General features: G+C 36.4%; 1 protein-coding gene across 2 annotated transcripts in view; it reads left to right on the top strand.

Moving 5' to 3' along the window:
- Positions 1-21192, top strand: part of LOC126767683 (neuronal PAS domain-containing protein 2) — a 107543-nt gene extending 86351 nt beyond the window's left edge. Inside the window, exons 5-12 of one of the 2 annotated variants that reach the window (XM_050485223.1) lie at positions 7965-8054; positions 12315-12712; positions 12788-12894; positions 12959-13037; positions 13474-13804; positions 13864-14241; positions 14311-15354; positions 17013-21192. In XM_050485223.1, the coding sequence (XP_050341180.1) occupies positions 7965-8054; positions 12315-12712; positions 12788-12894; positions 12959-13037; positions 13474-13804; positions 13864-14241; positions 14311-15354; positions 17013-17738 (3153 nt within the window). In that variant the 3' untranslated portion in view covers positions 17739-21192. The remainder of the gene's footprint in view (positions 1-7964; positions 8055-12314; positions 12713-12787; positions 12895-12958; positions 13038-13473; positions 13805-13863; positions 14242-14310; positions 15355-17012) is intronic. The other variant, XM_050485221.1, reaches the window with a different exon arrangement.
- The last annotated feature ends 460 nt before the right edge of the window (positions 21193-21652 follow it).

Raw genomic sequence — 21652 nt, 5'->3', positions numbered from 1 at the left:
TACACATGTTACAAAAACACAAAAAAAACTTAAACCAATAAAGCATAAAAGCGAATGTAGTGAATAATAAACATGTGATCCGGATTAGAGAATACGGATAGAGAATGTCGGTCCGGATTACAGGGGACATAATAGAAATTTTGATTTTTTTAACCCTGTCCGGATTACAGTGAAAATAGTGGGTAGTCGAAAAAGTATTTTCGTATTTTGACAATAGATGTCCTTGCACATTGTGTCATATCATATATGTAGTGTTGGAAAGGTAAGATTTTAAGCTTCATTTAACCAAAATTAAATTCGGGGAAGTTGAAAAAAAGTTACAGCTGTTCAAAAATGAGTGAAAATAATGATGAAATTCGCTATATTTTGAAATTTTTGTATAAAATAGTGAAGAATGACACACAGGTCACCAATGAAATTTGTGAAATTTACGGAGATGATGCTTCATCAGTTCGTGTAGCACAACAATGGTTCGCTCGCTTCCGTTCAGAAAATTTCGAATTTTTGATTTACACTGCTGGAATAATGTCTTTAGCGGAAAATGGCTAATAGTGGTCGACCAAAACGGCGCGTATTTGTTTATTTATTTATTATTACAAATATAAAAAAAAAGTTAAAATTTGTTTAGATATACGGAAAGACTTTTTCGACTACCAATATTATCGAGAAAAAAATAAAGTTCACCACACCATTCACACTACTCACACAGTGGATAAAAATTCATTTATTTTTCAAACATATTCTGACACTAACATTTTTAACGACGCTTTGAGAGTCCTGCAACAATCCGAGCAACTTATTGTTTGTGAACGTCTTACAACATTGGAACAATAACAACAACAAGAGTTTGAAATGTTTTTCGTTGAATTTTCTTGTGGAAACGAATCTTAATTTTAATAGAGATATCGGGATCATGGCGAAAAAAGTATGCTGAGCGTTAATGAATTGCCTTCAGAAGTATTTACTTTTAATACCTCTTTTTTGGATATAGTGTTTTATTGAGAAATTCGGTGTAGTAATCACAAAGGCTCATTGAAATTTTGACTTATTGCCGCAACCTGCTGAAATTATGAGATCAGTGTTGAGAATTTTTGAAATTCTGAAGTTTTCAGCCAAAAAACATTGCTGTTGAACGTTGTTATCCATTTGAACGGAGGTCAGCTCAGTCTACTTTTTCCCATTCTGTTAGAGTAGTGAAAAATAAGTAACCTATTCTTATTTAGAAAAGAGCTGTGTAGCGAAATGAAATTCAGCATTGTTAAATTGTAGTTTGAATGACTTTAGATTTGAGGTTTCTTCCTCTAAGTGAAAAGAAAGACAATTTATATAACTGAGAAAAAATATTAGGTGGGCAAAAGATAGTAAGGCTTTTTAATTTCGAAAGTCTAAATATGTTTTTTCTTGGTTGGTATGCCTGCCGAGACATCTGCGTCAAATGTCACATCAAAGTAGTCATTAGAGCTTAATATACATTTGTCTTTCTGAAGTACATTAAGTGCCTTCGGCGACTTTTTCGATGAGTGAAATTATTCAACAAAGACGTTCCATTCCGTTTTGAGTGCGAAATCCAATTTCTGCTGCCAAAACGTTTAGAATGTTGGAAAAGCCCTTCGGTAATAATTGTTTGACGCGAGCAAGTCTTTTTGATTGGTACAAATTATTCAAAGAGAGTCGAGAACGCGTTGACGACGAACCACGTCCAGAACGGTCATCAACATCAACTGATGATCAACACGTCAATAAAAAAATAAAATAAAAGAATTTGTGCTTGAGAATCGTCGATTATTTGAAAGAGATCTTACTGGCATCGTTAGAATACGGAAAGGCGCAGTGAAAACAACTTTGAAAGATCATTTGGGCTAAAAAAAGTGAAAACACGATTGGTTCTAAAATCACTCAAGTTTTTCGAAAATCAGTAAAGTCTGCAAAACAATGCTTTTCGACTACCAGGATATCATGAAACGTATTATTACAGGCGATGAGTCTTGAAGCTATGCTACCGACCCGGAAACGGACTACCAATCGGCTGAATATCGTGGCAAAGATAAGCCGAAACCGAAAAAACAGGTCAAAACAGATTGAAAATGAAGGTTATGTTGAAAGTTTTCTTCGATTATCGTAGTGTGGTGCACTCCGAATTCCTGCCGACCGGCCAAACTGTCAACAAGGAATGTTATTTGAGTGTTATGCGTCGTTTGCGCGAAGCTATTCGTAAAAAGAGACCGGATTTATGCTAATCTAATTCATTTATACCGAATGGGTGTTCGATTCACCACTCACCAAGTTGTAGTGAAACCAAGTCAACTAATATTTCAAAGATTTTTTATTATAGACAATAGCTTGCTTAAGATTAGTACTTGTTAGAAATCTAGCGCTCGAGATTTATAGCCTTTGCAAGAGCAGTCTCCAAAAATCATAATCATAGATGTATATCACTGATCAGTATTAATTAAGAAACTTTGACATTTCTTACAAAAAAAAACGAAAGAATGGTTCCAAGAATCCAAGAACTAACAGACCGCAGCGGCAATCAAATCTATTGAAATATATAAAATGCGTTCTAGGCATGCGTGTCATTGCACACAATATATTCACAATTTCTTGGAAATGCAAAATTGCGCATGCGCAATGCGCACAATTAAAATGAAAATCATAATTTAGGAGTGCAATAAGAAGAGTCACACGAGCAGTCTGCAAGTGGGCCGCCCACTTTTAACGCCTCACATAGCAGGGACATTGTAAGTATGAGAGCATATATATTTATATGCATATACATATATGCTGATTTGCTTGAGTGGATTTCAGCGCAACCAGTCAACAACAATAACTGCAACAAACAACGTTATGAATTTGTTGTTGCTTTGCGCCATTTTTGGCATTCTTTTGCAATTTTTAGTGCAACAAGGCTATAAATATTTATACTCAGGTGTAAGTGTGTGTGTGTGTAGTCTTATTATTGAAGACATCAATTGTTGCTGTGTATAAATATTTATGAAAATTATCAAAGCGCAAAATGAGAAATATAAAATAAGTACACGCCAGCTATGAGCACAGCGAAGATGAGGAGGAAATCTCGACGAAAAGCGGCAGACAAGCTGCGGCAGGTGCGCCGGCGCGGAAGCGAAAATATGGAGCAATAGAAAATCATCGCTTGAACGCCTGTAAATACAGCGAGCATAAATTGGTTTTTATTGCGAATTTTGTTTGTTGTTATTGCTAGTCATGTTGCATGCCTAGCTGTTCGTTTGTCGGTTGTTGGTTGTTGGTTGGCAGCGGTGCGGTTCGCATGCGCCAAACCAATTAACAGCTACTTAAAGATTGCGCGCTGTCCGCAAATGCTGAAAGGCGAAAAACGCTTAGCGCAAAAACGCACACACGCACACACGCACGCGCATATAAGGCGAAAAAGCCAGGAGATAAAACACAAAAAACATCAAATGGCAAAAAAGCATTGCGAAAATGTGCCGAAAAGCTAAGCGCTTTGCGCAGCAGCCCAACTTCTGAGCAAGTAACAACAAATATGCAATGGAAATGAGGCGAAAAAGTATAGTGGCAGGCATGCGCATGCACTTGCTGGCGGAAAATTAAATCACTTACACATAATGTATGCATTAAATTGCAAATTTACAAGCGCGCCATGGCGCAGCGCGTCCAACTTACATACAAACATATACCTGTATATAACTGCTCATAATGGACGCAACGGTGTTTGTGTTGCAAGCTTACAAGCTGCGCATAATGAAAATAGGCGAAAAAGTCGTGTTAATTTTTGCGATTCCCCACGCATTTGGTGCGTGTGACGTGCGCGCGCTGGAGCTATTGCGCCTGCGCTTACACTCTCTATACGCCTTTATTTGATTATGTTGATTGGCAGTGCGTGGTTGCGCATGTGAGATAAGCAAAACAAGAAACAAGTCAGCGCGACATAGTGTGGGGGTTACGGTTTTCCTTATTGAATGAAAATGTTATGAGGAATTTCCACACTCTTTTTTCACATAACGCTGCTCAACGAGACTCATCGTTTGTCTAAATTCGGTATATACATACATATGTAGGCATCGCATTTCGTTTAAACTAACTGAAATAATTTAAGCAGGAATATGGATAGTTTGAAATTCCACAGAACAATCCATACTACAATAGATATAGAGCAATATGTAAGAAGCCTTCAATATACCATAATTTCTTCGAGCAATTCTCTCGATAGCACCGGCTACATTGTGGCAAGCTTGATTTTATTCGCTATTACATACAAACAACGTCTATAAATCGGTCAGCTTTATTAAGAAAATTCACGTTCTTTAAAAAAGGTGTTTCCCGATTTTCGCTCAACCTATAGTCAACATAAATGGCCTACTGAGCGTACTATTCGCAACACGATTTTCCATCTTCAAAACCAGCATTTATTATTGGATAACATTCGACCGAAGAGACCACGTCCAGCAAAGACGTGAAGAGTCGATTCGGTGCCATTCACAGCAACTCGGACTGACGTATGGAACGACTTGGCGTAATTTATTTCGAGATCTTAAAATACAGCTTGTGTAAGAACTGAAGCCATTCGACTTTCCCAAGTGACATCGGTACGCTCTTTGAGCTCTTGAAAAGTTTTAAGAAGATCCGACATTTTCGAGCCATATTTTATTCAGCAATGAGACCCATATCTCGCTCTATGAGTATGTAAATAAGCAAAATTGCCGCAGTTGGGATGAAGAGCAACCTGAAGAGATTCAAAAGCTGCCATTCCATTAAGAAAAACAACGGTTAGGTGTGGACCGATGAGATCATCGGTCTATATATCTTCAAAACTGATGTCGGGGTGAGCATAACCTCAATAGAGACCGTTGATAACCGACTATTTGATGCCTGCAATTGAAGTTCGTGATCTCTGTATATACCCTCACCATTCGAGTTTTAGTTTTGTACACGTTCTTTTCTTACCAAGAAGCTGTTTATTTGTCGGAACCGCCGATATTGGATACCAATCGCTAAAACTCAATTCCTTTCTTGGAAAAATTTTTATTTGACAAAGTAATCTTCACGAAACTTGGCATGGATTATAACCCAATAACCGAAGGCATTGCTACAATCTCCGAAGAAATTGTTCAGATCGGACAACTATAGCATATAGCTTTCATACGAATTGTTCGATCGAAATTTAGTTCTTATATGGACAATTTTTTTTACGAGTTATCGTTACGAAAATTAGAGGTGGAGGTGTGGATCGGTGGCATCATCGGTCTATATATCTTCAAAAATGATGCCGGGGATAACCGTCAATAGCGGCCGTTGATTATCTCAGGTATCTCTATAATCTACGAAAATATTGTTCAGCACATAGCAGCCATAATAATAATTGATCGATCAAAATCATGTAAATGTCGTGTTAAACCCATTTACGATGTGAAAAATACACCTGTGAAGGATATTATAGCTTCGGTGCAGTCGTGTTCAACATTCTTTCTTGTTTTTTTTCTCAATTATTTATAAACAAAAGGCGGATGGAGGTACTTTTCAAGGCGATATCTTCCAAAAAATCGCATTTTTCAAGTGAAATAAAAAGTTATGCGCAAACACTTATGTATATCACTAACACGGACCCATTTCCTCAAAAATAAATTCGCTGCACTATTTTCGGTTCACTTTCATTTTACTCCATATTTCACAGTTCACAGGAAATGGCCAGATTTCCCTACCTCTAACATGCAACCCAGCTTCGGCCGATCGCAAACAATTATTTAGTGTTGAAAGCAGCGAAAATGCGAAACACTTTCGGCCTTCAGCCAACAAAATTATGAATGAATGCGCACGGGACAATTTTAATAATGAAACAGATGCTTAATCAAGCGTCGAAAATATATAAAAGCGGTGATTTTGGTTAAAAATTGTGTTTTTGTTTCAAAGTGTATGCGTATACAAATGTGTGTAAGTGCCAAAGTGCCGCCAAGTTTGTATGTATAAACCGCATAAATAGAAAATGATCAGAATTGGTATGACAAGTGCAGAGGTAAAAATTTGGTCAGTCTACATAACAGCAACAAGCGCAGCCACAACTACATGCAGTCACAAAGACTTTGCCTTCATCAAAGTCAATACAAAATAGCAGGTATTTCGACCGCAGCTTCCACTCCGACTTGTGTATGTAGTGGAGCTCATTGCTTTAATTGCTTGCCATTTCCTGGTTTCCCCGTTTGATGTAGACCTCTGCAGGTTGTCTCTGCTAATAAATATATACACATATGTATATATAAGTATATAAATATAATATATGTATGTACATATATAGTTGAGAAGTATATTGTTTGTAGACGCATGGCTTTTCACCGTCGATCTTGATGAGCCTTGTGGCGCTTAAGCCTCTCTTTCATTCATTCAACATTTCTTTACTCACTTCTTTTGTTTTTTTCTTTTGCTTTACATATGAACAAATGACGGATTAATCTTTTTATTACAACAGTCAATGGCGGCAATGACAACGTGAACAAATACTCGTATCTCGACTAAGAGTATGGATGTTGTGATTTGCTGCATTGCTTGCCGGTAGCGCTCGGCTCGGCGGCGATCGCTTTGACGCTGTGGTTTCTTGAATTTCTATGCGGCAATTATTCTGTCTTTTGTGCGTTAAAAAGTGAGATTTTGTTGTTGTTTTTTGTTTGGGTGGTTCTACCTGTTTGTCGTTTTATGATTTATTTTTGTTGTAATAAGTTTTTATTGTAATTAAATATGGCGGTTCTTCTCTGCTCTGAAGCAAAATCAATAAGAATAGTTGCGAGAAATATTAAGCTTAAGGCAAAGGTGTTCGAAGAGTTAAGAAACCACAATTCATCAAAGTTTAATACATTCTAGGAAGATGGGTTTCTTCGAATATGAAATCGCACTAGGTATATATCTTAAGAGAGGAAAATTTTGATATCCCATAAAATATTCTATAATAAAATATGTGCTAGTTTTACATGAGTTGTTTTGCTTCATTTCTTCGACCTTTAACTACTATAAAAATCATCGCCGAATGGTTTATAGGTTGATCCGCTTGGTATCAAATGAAACTTCCTTTGCTATTTCTTAAGTTCACTTCGGTGGATCAGAACCAATGTTTTATAAATTTCTCATCGTGACCTAAGCTTAAAAAAGTCACGTTTTGTACTGCAAACTTACAGTACAATAGCGATAAGGCGGATTTGTGTCTCAGGTTGAACTCAAAAAAGCATATTCACCGGACTTAGAGTTCGAGTTCGTGCCAATCATCTTGAAGAGACTGCGCTGGCTCCCTTTCATTTCTAACAGATACGTGAAACAAGCCATCCCTTGGTGCATGCACAGTTTACGCCTCGGTTGGGACAAACTTTTGGTAAATAAATCATGCTAGGAAATGAAATTCATTTTGTCTGAAAATTCTTGGACTCTTCTAAAACTATAAACAATTCTGAAGATAACTTGTTCACTGCTGATAAACTGACCATACATCACGATCAGTGTCTATTATAACTAAATGATATTTCTTCAATCGATATTTTACTTTATGCCTTATTATTGGGACACTGGAAGCTGAAAACTGAAAGATTGTATCTTTTGTCTTGCGAAATAGTTATAAGTTTTCTGTTACCGAAATGAGCATTCAATGAGATTCTTAAGGAACATTTCCATACTGAAAATATTTGTTATATCTGTCTATGTGTATATACATATATTTGTTTAATATTAATAACCCAAATAATACAGAAGCAGCTATCAGTCTACTCTTGCCACATCAGCACTCCAACTTCGCACACAATGTCATAACGTCGAGCTCCAAAAATCTATAAAAATCAAAATTTTAATTAATTTAGCAATTAACTCCATGAAAGTTATAAAAAGATCTTCTGCTATCACTTGTATTACAATTAAAACTTATTACACACATACACACGTATATGTATTTCACATATTTTTTTTCATTTATTCTAAATTCTTGCTTTCTCTTGCAGGCCTTAAATGGATTTCTAATGATTCTGACATGCGAAGGCGAGGTCTTCTTTGCCACGCACAGCATCGAGAGCTATTTGGGTTTTCATCAGGTAAGTGAGCACAACAACAAAAGTACACACATTTACCTGAGCATGAAATAAATCGACATTTTCGACAAGAAAAAACTTGAAATTAAAAAATATTTAGAAATACTATAAAACAATAACCAAACCGCTGACCACTTTTCATATCCACAAGTGAAAGATTTCAATATTTACTTTTTTCTCAAATCGATTAAATAGATATTTGGTATTTCTTTCATATTGCCTTGATTGACTCGTTTTTTATTTCCATAACTATTATTTTTTTTGGTTTTTATTTTATGTATTGTGGCATTTTTGTGAATGAAATCCATGGTGTGTTGCAACAACCTGACACTACTTCACGCACTTGTAACGCAGCTACCTCACGTCCGTCCATATAATTAACATTTTTCCTCTTTTCAAAATCTCTAATTGCTGGTGATTATCAAATGCGCTACCGTCTTTGATTTGTGGTTAATTACACTTTGAATGCCAACAATTTCGGTTTGGTGTTTTTGGTGGATTTCGGTTTTTGAATGGAAACACGATAAGAATTCGATGTTATGTATGTATGTGTCTATAATGAATATATAGATACCACTCCTTTAAAAAAAATATATACGTATATATATTTGTGTGTGTCTATATATGCATGTGTGCTAATTAATCCCCCACACGTGTTGAGGAAGTCATTTCGCTTGCGGCTTTTGAATGTCTGAATGGAGAATCAGGTTAGGTACGGTTGAAAAGACAAATCACTGCTTGAAAAGTAATATCCCAGTTTTCTAAGTTTGAATTACAAAGCTTTTTCGATAATACGATAGCCAATATAGTCTCAACTCTGTAAATCGCTATTACAAATCGCTTATTTGTTGGTATAGTCGAAGTATGGAAAATATATGTTGTTGACGAAATTAGTCTTAGTGAATATAATATATGATCCATGATATATGTATGAACTCTATATATGACATATATATATTTTTTTGCACAAAAAAAAGTTGAGAGAGAGAGAAAGTTTTCGAGACAAAATTTAAAAAAAAAGATTGTTAAAAAATTTCTTTTTTCGGGAGTAAAAAAAGTTTTTTTTGAAATATATTTTTTCAAAAAATGAAATATATATATTTTCACAAAAAGAGAGATCAAAAATTATTCGAAATAAAATATTAAAAAAAAGAATATATATATATAAAAAAACTCTTTTCGTAATCAATAGATTTCATTTCATAACCAGTGTTAAAGAAAGTTTACAGTTTTTTTTTTAAAGGTGAGACTTTAAACAAAGCTTCAAAAAAAAATATTTCTTAAACTTTTTTATTCAAAACGTACATAAAAAAATTTGATATTTTTTTTGTATATACATATGACATATACATATGTATATATATAGCACAACATTTTTTTTCCGAATTTCTTAGCATTTTTTTATTTCGTAAAAAGTTTTTTCAAACTTTTTTGAAAATTTAAAAATTGTTTAAAAAAACATTGTATAAATATATTAAAAGTATATTTCAAAATTTTTTTTATTTGTTAAAAAAAAATCCAATATTTAATTTCTTTTTTTTTTTGCAACAATGAAGTTCAATTTTTTATATTGTGATTGCACTCCGATCCATCTAGTGCTTATACAACAAAAAAAACTGAAAATCAGGCGTTCAGCTGAAGCATATGCAGTCGAAGTTTTAATTTTTAATTGAGATGCCAAAATGGGCGGAGCAAGTGTCGATTTACACATTTACAACTAAATTAAAAATTGCGCAAACACTCAACCACACTGAGGTGCGCGCATATGCGCCGTGTTTGTTGTTGTACGTGCGGGCACAATACAAATATTGTTTTAACAATTGAATTGCAACGAGATATTGTTGTCAGAAAGTGGCAGTGCGGGCAGCTTAGTAAATGTGTTGCAACCCAAATCATGTAGCAACATTTTTTTGTTTTTGTTTTTGCACATTTTTTTACAACTTTTTTGCCACAACAGTTAAACAAACAAGCAAACAAATGTATTTGCAATAAAAAAGTACAACAGAAAAAATCACAGCCGCCACAAAGTGTGGCAAAAGTGCTGAGCTTGCTCATACTAGCAGCTCTTGGCAACAACGCCGAGGCAAAGCACTTGTGTTCTTATGTTTGTATGTAAGAATATGAATTTTTGCCTCCGCTTTCATATACGTATCTATATGTGGCATTAGCGCAGAGCAAACAAACACAGCCCACCTGCCACAAGCTGCTCTCGCCAAGAACAACAGCGCCAGGCGCATGCGCATGCGCAACGCGCCAAGCCAACATTAGCACAGCTTACAGGGCGAACGGCAGCAAGTGGCTGCATTTGCCGGAATCCCCTTCACACACATGCGAACATCACTATTGCCACATACAATTCAATTTGATTCCGCAGTTCGATTCAATTTGATCGCTGCTAGCAACAGGAATCCGCAAATGCGTTCGTTTTAACGCCATTCAAAGGCAATAATAACAAACAAGCAAATACACGTACAAACAAACATACAGACAAACCCATTTCACATATAGTATATATATGTATATACATATATATAGCACAAATCATGCACACACTGGAGTATAACCGCTGAGCCGGCAATCGATTGCATCTGCCCGGTGTTGTGTTGTTGCTGTGTTTTTGTTACTTTTGCCTTTCGCATTTCTCGTTTCCTTGTTGTGTTTCCATTTGGTTCTGGTTTTTGTTGTTCTCGCTGCACAATGCGATTGCGCAATCCACCCGCTGATCTGATTTTTATTTATAGTCGTTCGATCGGGTTGGTGCTGTCGATCTGTCTGACCATGCCTTATTGTTGTTGTTTGTTTTGGTTTCAAGCAGCAGCTATTTGCAAAAACAAGTCAAGGCGCTGTTGCGCTGCCAAACCTCACATTGCTTCAAAAGTCAGTTCGACGGCGTACAGTGTGTGTACGTTTTCGGATCTTCCATTGACTCTGCTTAGACGACAAAACTTTCCGACAATGGATAGAATGGATGGAGTGCAGCTCGTTCAATATTCAACAATCTCAGTGCTTAAGACGGCTTTTAGAGAATTCAATAATGGTTGCACCTGAAAAATTTACGCCTATTGATCAGGTCTCCCAAAAAGGTCTTGAGAACTGAATGCATTGATAAAGTTCATGAAAGATGGCCAAAGTCTGAAAACCCGTGAAGTAACTTATGTAATATATATCGCTACATCTGATACTGGATTTTAAGTGATCCCTTTTTATCATCCATGTTCAAAAGAATCGTATGAACTTGCAATGAACTCGACTAAAATCAGCAGCTTTCTTCAAAACAAATTTGAACTTGTTTGTGAGTCCACAACAACCACAATAACAATATTTATACTTGTTATGAGAGCGGAATGTACTTTACATGAGTAGTAATATTCCACTGTATGTCCTAGATCTTCAATCATAGCATGACTTGCATAAAAAATGTAGCTAAGCGAGCATGAGCTGGCTCCTTAGCACAATCGCTAAGAGAGGTTGGCTTAAGATAACCCATAAGTAACCTAAACCTAATGTTTTGACTCTTCGACCTTAACTTCTACTCAAGTTCTCTTCACATATGATGCCTATTTAAGTCTTTCGTGGAGACAGAGTTGTTTTTTAGAACCTCCATGTACACAATGTTTCCAAAGCCTATTAAACCTAACTCGTAAAGGTGAAAAGTTCTGAAAAAATAAATCTTCGTACAAATATACAACGAATATTGAGCTAAGCACCGAACATTTTTGAACCTGAGAACTTGTGACAGAAAAATATCTTTGGATTTTCTTTTAACTATCCAAAAAGTCTTTATTTTAGAAACGAGAACCGATCTCAAAATCTGTCAGTAAAAAAATGATTCTAGTTTTGCTTGATCAATAATTTTCTGCCGTGTGTTGTATCCAGACCAATCGTCGAAGGAGCTCTACCTCAAAAGACATGTCACAGAGAGCACCTAAAGATGTGTGGAAAACAAAATCATGCTTATAGATATATCTCAATTTGCCGTTTTCTTACCTGCATCAAAACAAAATAACTGCATGAATTGCCAACACAGACTTGCGCATGCGCGACTAAGTTTTCAATTTGTCTGTTTTATGATTTATTAACCGTTGCGCCAATAAAGAAATCAATAAGCAAAACAAAGAGTCAAAGCGAAGTAAATAATTAACAGTAAAACCTAAAAACGGCGCCGAATTAAGAAACACGGCTAGTTACCCCTGATGTATTAACACATGACTTGCTTTATTGATTGCCATTTGTTTTCTACTCCCCCTGTCACACTACTTCCAGTCAGACATCGTGCATCAGTCCGTCTACGAGCTAGTCCATTCAGAGGATCGTGAGGAGCTGCAGCGACAACTGTTATGGAACTCATTTCTTCCCGCCGACATGTCTACCATACAACTGGCCGACACATTGGCGCCCGACAAGGCGCTCTACTTGGAGCGTAGCTTCACCGTGCGTTTTCGCTGCCTGCTCGATAATACTTCCGGCTTCCTGCGACTGGACATACGTGGACGCATCAAGATACTGCATGGCCAAAATCGCAAAACCGAAGAGCCACCACTGGCGTTATTCGCCTATTGCACACCCTTCGGACCGCCCAGTCTGCTAGAGATACCGCACAAGGAGAATATGTTCAAGTCGAAGCATAAGTTGGACTTCTCACTTGTCTCCATGGATCAGCGGTGAGTAAGGTGTGGGGAAATTTCGAGTTTTTTACGAAACTAATGTTGTATTGTTGTTGTTTGTTGTAATTATAGTGGCAAACATGTTTTGGGTTACTCCGATGCGGAACTAGTCAATATGGGCGGCTATGATTTGGTGCACTACGACGACTTGGCCTACGTGGCCAGTGCGCATCAGGAATGTGAGTAACATATTGTTTGAAATGCCGACATTTTGCATAAAAAATAAATTTTTGCAATTTTTAGTACTAAAAACTGGTGCTTCGGGTATGATCGCTTATCGGTATCAGAAGAAGAATGGCGAATGGCAGTGGCTGCAGACGAGGTTAGTGTTCATTATAATTTTTTTTTTATATTTTCCTCTCAGGTGTCTTATTATGGAGTGGCTTGTGTTATTCTTCTTAAAATTTGAAAGCATGACCTCTTTCTTTAACAAAAATGTAGAGACTTGTCGGAACTATCAGTGTAACGAGTTTTCAAAAAGGTTCCATAAAAAAGGATCTGCGTCTAAAGCTTTTTTTTAATTTTTACGAATACAGTTGAGTACCGTGAGAGACAGAGATAGCAAGAGATAGCGAGATATATAGGTAGAGAGAGAAAAAGCTAAGAGTCCTCATTCGGCTCTTCAATGATGTCGCATGAGAAACTAATGAATTTCTTATAAAACCAAGTAGATCAGAAAATCTTAACTCTTCTGCTTTAATTTCAAAGTCAAATAATTAAAAAAAAGTCATTATCGAGCTTCAAATACTCCTTTGCAGCTCGCGATTGGTATACAAAAACTCCAAACCGGACTTTGTGATCTGCACACATCGCCAGCTGATGGATGAGGAGGGGCACGACCTGCTTGGCAAGCGTACAATGGACTTTAAAGTGAGCTACTTAGACACCGGTCTCGCGTCCACTTATTTCTCGGAGGCCGATCAGTTGGTGGTGCCACCAAGCACCTCACCGAATGCGCTGCCACCACCAGTGACACCGACGCGGCCAAATCGACGCTATAAAACGCAATTGCGTGACTTCCTATCCACTTGTCGCACCAAACGTAAGATGCAACAACAACAACCGCAACAGACGTCTTCACTGGGACAGGTAAGTCCGCTGCGTTTCAAATAAAGTCGATGTGATTGTTTCGAAAGTTGCTTTTGCAGGTCACCTCACCCGCGCCGGTGGTTGAGTATCTGCCAGATCCCGCTGTGGCTGTCGCCGCCGCCTATTCAAATCTCAATCCCATGTATACCACCTCGCCCTATGCAACCGCTGCGGATAACATCTACATGGGCACCTCAGTGCATTCGACCAATTTCTATCCGGTGACCGAGAATCTCTTCCATCAATATCGGCTGCAGGGCGTTAGCAGCTACTACACGGACTATCATCACACGGGTGCGCCTGCTTCTGCCTATGTGAACGGTTTTCTGCCCTATGATGGCTATACGATTGCGCCCAAAGATGACAAGTGGCAGGAAACGGGGAAATACTATAGCGGTTATAGTAGCGGGTATGGCAGTCCCACATCGACGCCACAGGTGAGTCCGTGCTACTTTGGCGGCCATTTTCACGCTCACAACAACAATGTGTTGCACGATTCGTTGTAGCAAGTTCCGCTGAAGACGCCGAAATCCTCGCCGCACATCATGGAGGTAGTGTCGTGCTCATCGGACGGACCGTCGCCGATAGATGGGAGCGCTGCCGCCGCCGCTGCTGCTGCTGCTGCGCATGCGGCCAGAGTGGGCAGCAACACAAATATAACGGTGAATGGCGGCAGCGGTAGCGGTGGCAGCGCTACGCCAAAACTGGAACTGAGCGCGACGCAGCACGATCCATATGAGCGACAAACTGTGCTGATGTGGGGATCACAATCGAGCGGCATTCCCATTAATAGCATTGGCGGCGGCAGCAGTAGACGTCATCACAGCAATGCTGAACGTTCGCCGCAAGCTACCCCACTGACCAATGGACTTAGTTACGCTAACAATAACAACAATAATGAAAATGAAGTGGTGAGCGCCAAATGGAATGGCAGCGCCACCGTGAAGGATGTCAAGAACGCTGCCACACCGGACAGTTATCAGCTGCAGCACGACGATTCGGGGCTGTATTCCTCTTCCTCCCACACCACCTCACCTCAACAGCAGCAACAACAACAGGTAGCGCCCGCAACGCAACAGCAATTGACGCAACGCTCCAGCGGCAATTCGGTGGCTGACCAACAACTCTCCAATACCACTGCCACACATTTGACACACCCACATACGCAACAGCAGCAGCAGCACTTGCACGCACACATGCAACATGCAAGCGCCAGTGATATGAGCACCCCTACCACTGCTTCCGCCAACAATCTGCCATTGCACTCAACGCGCTTAGCGCCGTCAGACATCGGCGCGACACCAACAACAGCAGCCGCAGTAGCAGCGGCGGCGGCAGCTGCCTCAGCTGCACATCAACATGCACAGTCACAGCACGCAGCGGCGGCGGCAGCACATCACCACGCTCATCACCATTCTCACGCACACGCGCACGCGCATTCCCATGCACATGTGGCGCACGCGCATGCGCACACTCATCCCCATCACCATGCTCATCATCATGCGCACGCGCATGCCCACGCTGCTCATGTAGCGGCGAACGGTAGCGAGGTATGGAGTCCTGCGTACCCACAATACTCGCATTCGTATTTCACTTATCACCATCACCACCATCACCATGCCACCAACAACAACACAATCAGCACTGCAAATTCTGCTTCTTCTTCTTCTTCTCCTTCCAGCACTACACATAATGGCTCACATATTGTGACGGCTGCAGCTGCCACGCAGCATGTAGGAGGCGCTCTGTGAGCCAAGTTAATAGAAAATACACAAATTATGTAATATGTTTTTTGTAAATGTAGTTTGAAGACAAAGAGGCGAGGTCAAGCAACATAATTTTGTCACTTTGTTGTGGTGCAATATTTGTTAATTTGTATCGGTAATTTGCATTGTTCTGATTGCGCTTTGATAAAAACTGTTTTACTGCGCTGATTTTTCTCTTTATGACGTGAACTTGAAAATGTTGCAGAAACATGTTGCTAAAAATTAAAAAAAAAAAAAATGTCGGAATATTATTTCTTTTTACACAAATAAAATAGCTTGTTGCTAAGAGTCAAAATGTTGCCAGCAACATGTTGCTGAATAATATTTAATATTGGAAGAATTGAACCATTTATGATAATAACAAGCAATACATTTTTCTTTCTGAATATGAAATCCAGTGTTGATGAAAAATGTTGCTGGCAACATGTTGTTGACTATTCTGTGGGTGATAGAAAAAATGCATTTGTGATATATTTTGATTTTTTTTTGCTTGTGAGATTTCCCTTCTGACATAATCAGCAATGTTGCAAATTTGTTCTGTCGGCAAGATACGCAAAATATTTCGTACACATTGTTGCTACCCAACAAGGGCTGGCGTATCTTGCATATCAAAAGTTCATAGTCATAGTTTATTAGTATAATAATAATGCTATCAATAGTTTATACCAGAAATAGCATTGTCAATTATTTTATGGAACATTGTATGGATTGCTTCAAAATGTTGCTAGCAAGATGTTGCCAAAAATATTTCGAAAAATTTCACAATTTTACTCACCCACCAAAATACACGCAATATACATGTTTTTGCAAGTATATGTGCTTGTCCCATATATTCTATAAAAATGTTGCAGCAACACCAGTTGTCTACACTTAACACAGACAACATTTAAGAACAAATAAAACAGTTGTTGCCGGAAAATTGTATACTCTAGCTCTGCATAATTTACCGTTGTTCAATTTTATGTTGCTTTCGCTTAGCTTCATTTTGTTGTAGTATATATGCAAATTAGATCAAGCACTCAAATCACTTTTATAAAAAAACAAAAACAAAAACAAATAAATTTTCTACATTTCAACTATATTCACTTAGCCATGAAAAGAAAAACAAATTTGTAGGTTTTTGTTGTATATCGTTATTGTTGTTGTTGTTGTTGTTACACAAAACTTATTGTAAAATTTTGTTGTAAAATAGGTGCCAACGCACACTATCACTAGTATTATTTGCTTACAACTTTACTGTGACACTTTAAACACTGTTTAGTCAGATATACATATGTTTGTACCGTATATATACTACAGATGTATGTATGTATGTATGTATTACTTATGTACCACAAACTACCGAACTCAGCTACTAACCATGCTACTTTCTTACCTCCTCCATTTTACATCACAAAACAAAAACACAAAATAATTTGCAACAAAAAAAACAACAAATATAGGTATTGCTCAACAATCACCAACAACAACAACAGCAGCAATTGGAACAATTGGAACTGCAACAACTGAGCTACACCAACCATTTACAAACACTACCCGGTTGCAATTCCACAGCTTCGTCCAGCTCATCCCCGACGTGCCACTCCCCCAGCGCCGGCAGCGCTGCAACAGCGTTAACTAACTCTGCCGCCGCCAACGGTCACATTGCGCTCCTGAATGGCGGCGGCAGCAATGGCAGCGACACAGATATACCAAGCTCGAGCTCAGCTGCAACCGCTACAGTGTCCTCTGCCGCCGCCGCCGCCGCTGCTGCTGCTGCTGCTGCCTACCATCACCATCACCAGTTGACAATCATAGCGCCGATAGTTATTACACCAGCATCGATGATGAATGGCGATGGCGCGCTGCCGCTGAGCACCGCCCTGCAGCCCATACATGCCAGCGAAGCTATCACAACAACGGCAGCAGCAACAGCATTAAATGGGCTGGACCACAATCTAACGCAGCGCGCTGTCACCTCGTCCCAACATCACGCCGCTCATCTGCTGTCGCACAGCGCACTGGCCTACACGCCCAACGCTGCGACAGCGACGTACTTGATCAGCGGCAGCGGCGGTGGCAACACTCAAAGCAGCATTATCAGCAACGGCATTAGTGATCACATTATGGCCAACGGCAATCCGCTGTGCTCCTTCTCGGAGGTGACCAACACGTTGCTGAATCAGTAGGCGGTTTGTCTGCGTGTTTGACCTAGTAATGTTGAGGTTGAAGAAAGGTAATTGGTGAATTGTTGAGGTTAATGCATATTATAGCAAGGGTACAGTGTTGTGCAAAGCTTAATATATACTAAAACTATCAAACTTTATAGAAATTGTCTGCACTAAAGAAGTTTTATAAAGAAGAATAATTATATTTGAGTTATAACAATTAAAATAGAGTACATTCAGCATATACCATACATATGTAGTAACAGTAATCTTAAAACTCTTTTAATTATATGTGTACTTGACTCTTCAAGCCTCCAAAAAAATCTTTTTGTTTTTTTTTTTTGATTTCCTATGTTGTCCCATATATTTTTTTTACAAACTACACTTTAATTTCAACCTAACCTACAAATTTGTTTGTTAGATGCCGTTTTTCTATCACAAAAACTTGTTTAAAAGCCTTTTTGCTATAAAATAAATTTTAATTGCAATTTTGAAACAAAAAAAAAATTAAACAAATTTTAAAAATCCAGAATTTCTTATTTTCCAATTTAACTCATAACTCCATATGTCAGAGCTAAAATTCGGAAGCAGTTTTACAAATAAATGCATAGATGATATAACAAAACTATAACTTCTCCCTCAATTTCGCACCATTTCTCTAAAAATATAATTTTCCCAAACTAAAATTACGCAAAATGTATAAAATATAAATCCAAGTGTAGGAAAAATAAATATATAGCGGCAGATTCAACCACCAACCGAGTTAAGAATACATAAATAAATGCATTGGAATTATAAAAAAGTGAAATAAAACCGTTTGCCAAAGTATATACTATCTAAATCTTCCACCAACATATTATGGCACAATAAAATTTATGTATGCATTGTAATAAGCGACAGAGGAAACAAAAATAATTTTTGACTGCATTCCACCATATTTTAACAAAAGACTTAAGACACGTACTTCCTGAGTCTCATAAAATTTTCGGGTAAATCGGTATAGTAGAACCTGAAAAAGCATGGATATCGTTTTGAAAAAGACTGTTTCGAGAAAATGCGTTTAAAGTTTCAGTTCCGGTTAAACCAGTTTGGATGCCGGGTCAGCAAAATACCTATATTTTGGAAAATAATTTGAATTTTGAAAAATACCCTTGTTACCTCCAAAAATTATTAGAATTTTGAAAAATCTTTTTGCAGACAAATTATTGAATAGTTAAATTTTGAAAATAGGAAAGCGTTTTTTTTTCATTTCTGGACTAGCAGTACCCCCTTGGTGTTTTCTTTATCAAATAAAAAATATTTTGAAAAATTCTTTAGTAGACTTATGCCTGAACAGTTAAATTTTGAAAATGTAAAAAAATAAAGTATTTTTTTCTCAACAAGAATATGCCCTAAATTCGTTTTTTCTTTAACAACAAAATACACACAGTACATACATATGTATGTGTATGATGGTTTCAGCAAAAAGTTCGTGTCTTAAGACTTCACTTCATATGAGATTTACTTTGCAGATACTAGCTGAAAACAGACAAAAGAAAATTTATTTGAAATTTATTTATTAAAAAATAGCAAAATAAAATATTAAGGAAAATTAAATATCGAAATATGCATATCTATAAGCCGAACATGTTTCATATTTAGTTCACTTTTAAAAATACAAAAAATAGACAAAATAGAAAAAAATTCCAAAACTATATACACACATATTTGCTTCACAATTAAAGTACTTCCTTAAAACAAAAAAAAACTAAACAAATAATTAAAAAAACATAAAATTGTAAAAAAGTCTTTAAATTTTTCAATTATTCAAGCCAGCAGCAACAGAAAATTTAAAAAATGTATGTATAATGTACATATATATTTCATTAACAAGAAAAACAACAACAATAACGCTATAACAACAATTACAGCCCATAAACGTTTCTTCAAAAGAAAAACTATTGAAAACTTATTTTATTATATAAAAAATAAGAAAAATTTTGTAAGACATTTTTAATAACATTTTTTTTATAACACTGCAACATTTTCCTTTACATTTCTTAAAAATGTACTTTATCTTGATTACATAAAATTTGATATTTAATTTAACAATATACAAAAATTCCACAATGTACACCTTTACATTGCTTAAAAATACAATATTAGAAAACAAGAACTTAGAGTGACCAAGACGAAACCAGTAGTTGTAAATACAACCAAAGAACTAAGCTTAAATATGAGTTTAAAATATGTAGACAAACATACATATGCATGTAAAAACCTATGAAAAAAATGCACGCGTTGACTTTTTCAAAAAAAATATTATTATTAATTTTTAAATTGACTTTTTCAAAAAAAAAATATTATTAAATTTCAAATTCACAAAAATCTTTTACAAAAATAAATATTTGAAAAAAAGGCATAAACAGTAAAAATAAATAAATAAAAAAAAAATTTTAATATTTTGAAAACAAAGCGCCAATTTTCTATTTGAATACTAAACATTTACTAACCTAAGCATTGAAAAAAGAAACTTTTGTAAAACTTGAAAATACAAGGCGTCGCAATTTATGAGACGGAATTATGTAATGCAATTATAAATTTTATGCACATAAACACTATGAACATATATAAATACACGATATTAAGCATGCGATATGTACATGCTAACACACACACACCTACATACTTGTGTATACAAATATATTTAAATATAAAAAACAAAAAATAATTAAATTAGCAAACAAAAACCAGATACGACTTTGAAAGATAATGTATACTAGCAGAAACAATACTAAATTAAATTAATCTAAATTAAAACTAGCAATTTACTAACTTAACTATATTATTAATTAAATACAATAAATACATATGTACAATGTAATATAAACTTTGGTATGTAAAGAGTACAGTTTCCTATTGCTTTAGCGCTAGTTATTAATAGTTGTTTAGCAAAACACATTAATTTTAAATAATTAATATTATATAAAAAATTTAATTAAAAAAAAAATAATTAAATAAAAAAATTATTATATAAAAAAAATAGTATATGAAAAAATTAAATACAAAATATCAATAGTAAATAAAAAACGGATTTTATTCGCATATCTAGTCGCTAACAATTACAACAGATAATTAAAAATGTATATATATTAAATTAAATTTAAAAGAATATCGTGTTTACAACCAAACGCCAATAACAAAAAATTTAGTAGCAGAAAAAAATTGTAATAAAAATATTTTCGCAAATTCCTGCACTTTCATTGTAAATAGCATGAACCTGTGCATATATTAACTATACATATATACACAAATTGTATATAAGTGCATATACATATGTATAACTGTAAGCTAATTACTGGCTACAAAAACTACAAATTATAGCAATAAAATAAGCAAACAAAAGTTATAGCAATTCTCTAGCCCTAACCAGTGACCAAAATTAATTTAATAAAACAACAAAAATATTATGTGGCAAAAAGCACATATTTAATTTTATTTTTATTTTTTATACCCTTGCAACATGTTGCTACAGAGTACAGGTATTATAGTTCTGTTCGCCTAACGGTTGTACGTATCAGCTTAAATTAAGCGAGATAGATACGGAGTTATAAATAGTATGTATAAATGATCAGGATGACGAGAAGAGTTAAAATCCGGGTGACAGTCCATCTCTCCGCCCGTCTGTCCGTTTTTGCAAACTGTAACTTGAGTAAAATTGAGATAACTTGATGAATTTGGCACACATATTCCTTGTCAAATAATTAAGGCTGAGTTCGTAGATGGGCGTAATCGAACCACTGCCACGCCCACAAAACGTCATTAAAAGAAAACCAATAGAGCGCCATAAGCGCACTTAATTGAGTTATATAACTATAATTTGGAACAAAAGATTGAAAAATCGGGCGTGGCTCCGCCCTCTAATAGGTTTAATGCACATATCTCCTAGACCGCTA

This window comes from Bactrocera neohumeralis, chromosome 2, assembly GCF_024586455.1.
Source record: "Bactrocera neohumeralis isolate Rockhampton chromosome 2, APGP_CSIRO_Bneo_wtdbg2-racon-allhic-juicebox.fasta_v2, whole genome shotgun sequence".
In the NCBI taxonomy this organism is placed as follows: Eukaryota; Metazoa; Arthropoda; class Insecta; order Diptera; family Tephritidae; genus Bactrocera; species Bactrocera neohumeralis.
This window is presented reverse-complemented; position numbering and strand designations above follow the sequence as displayed.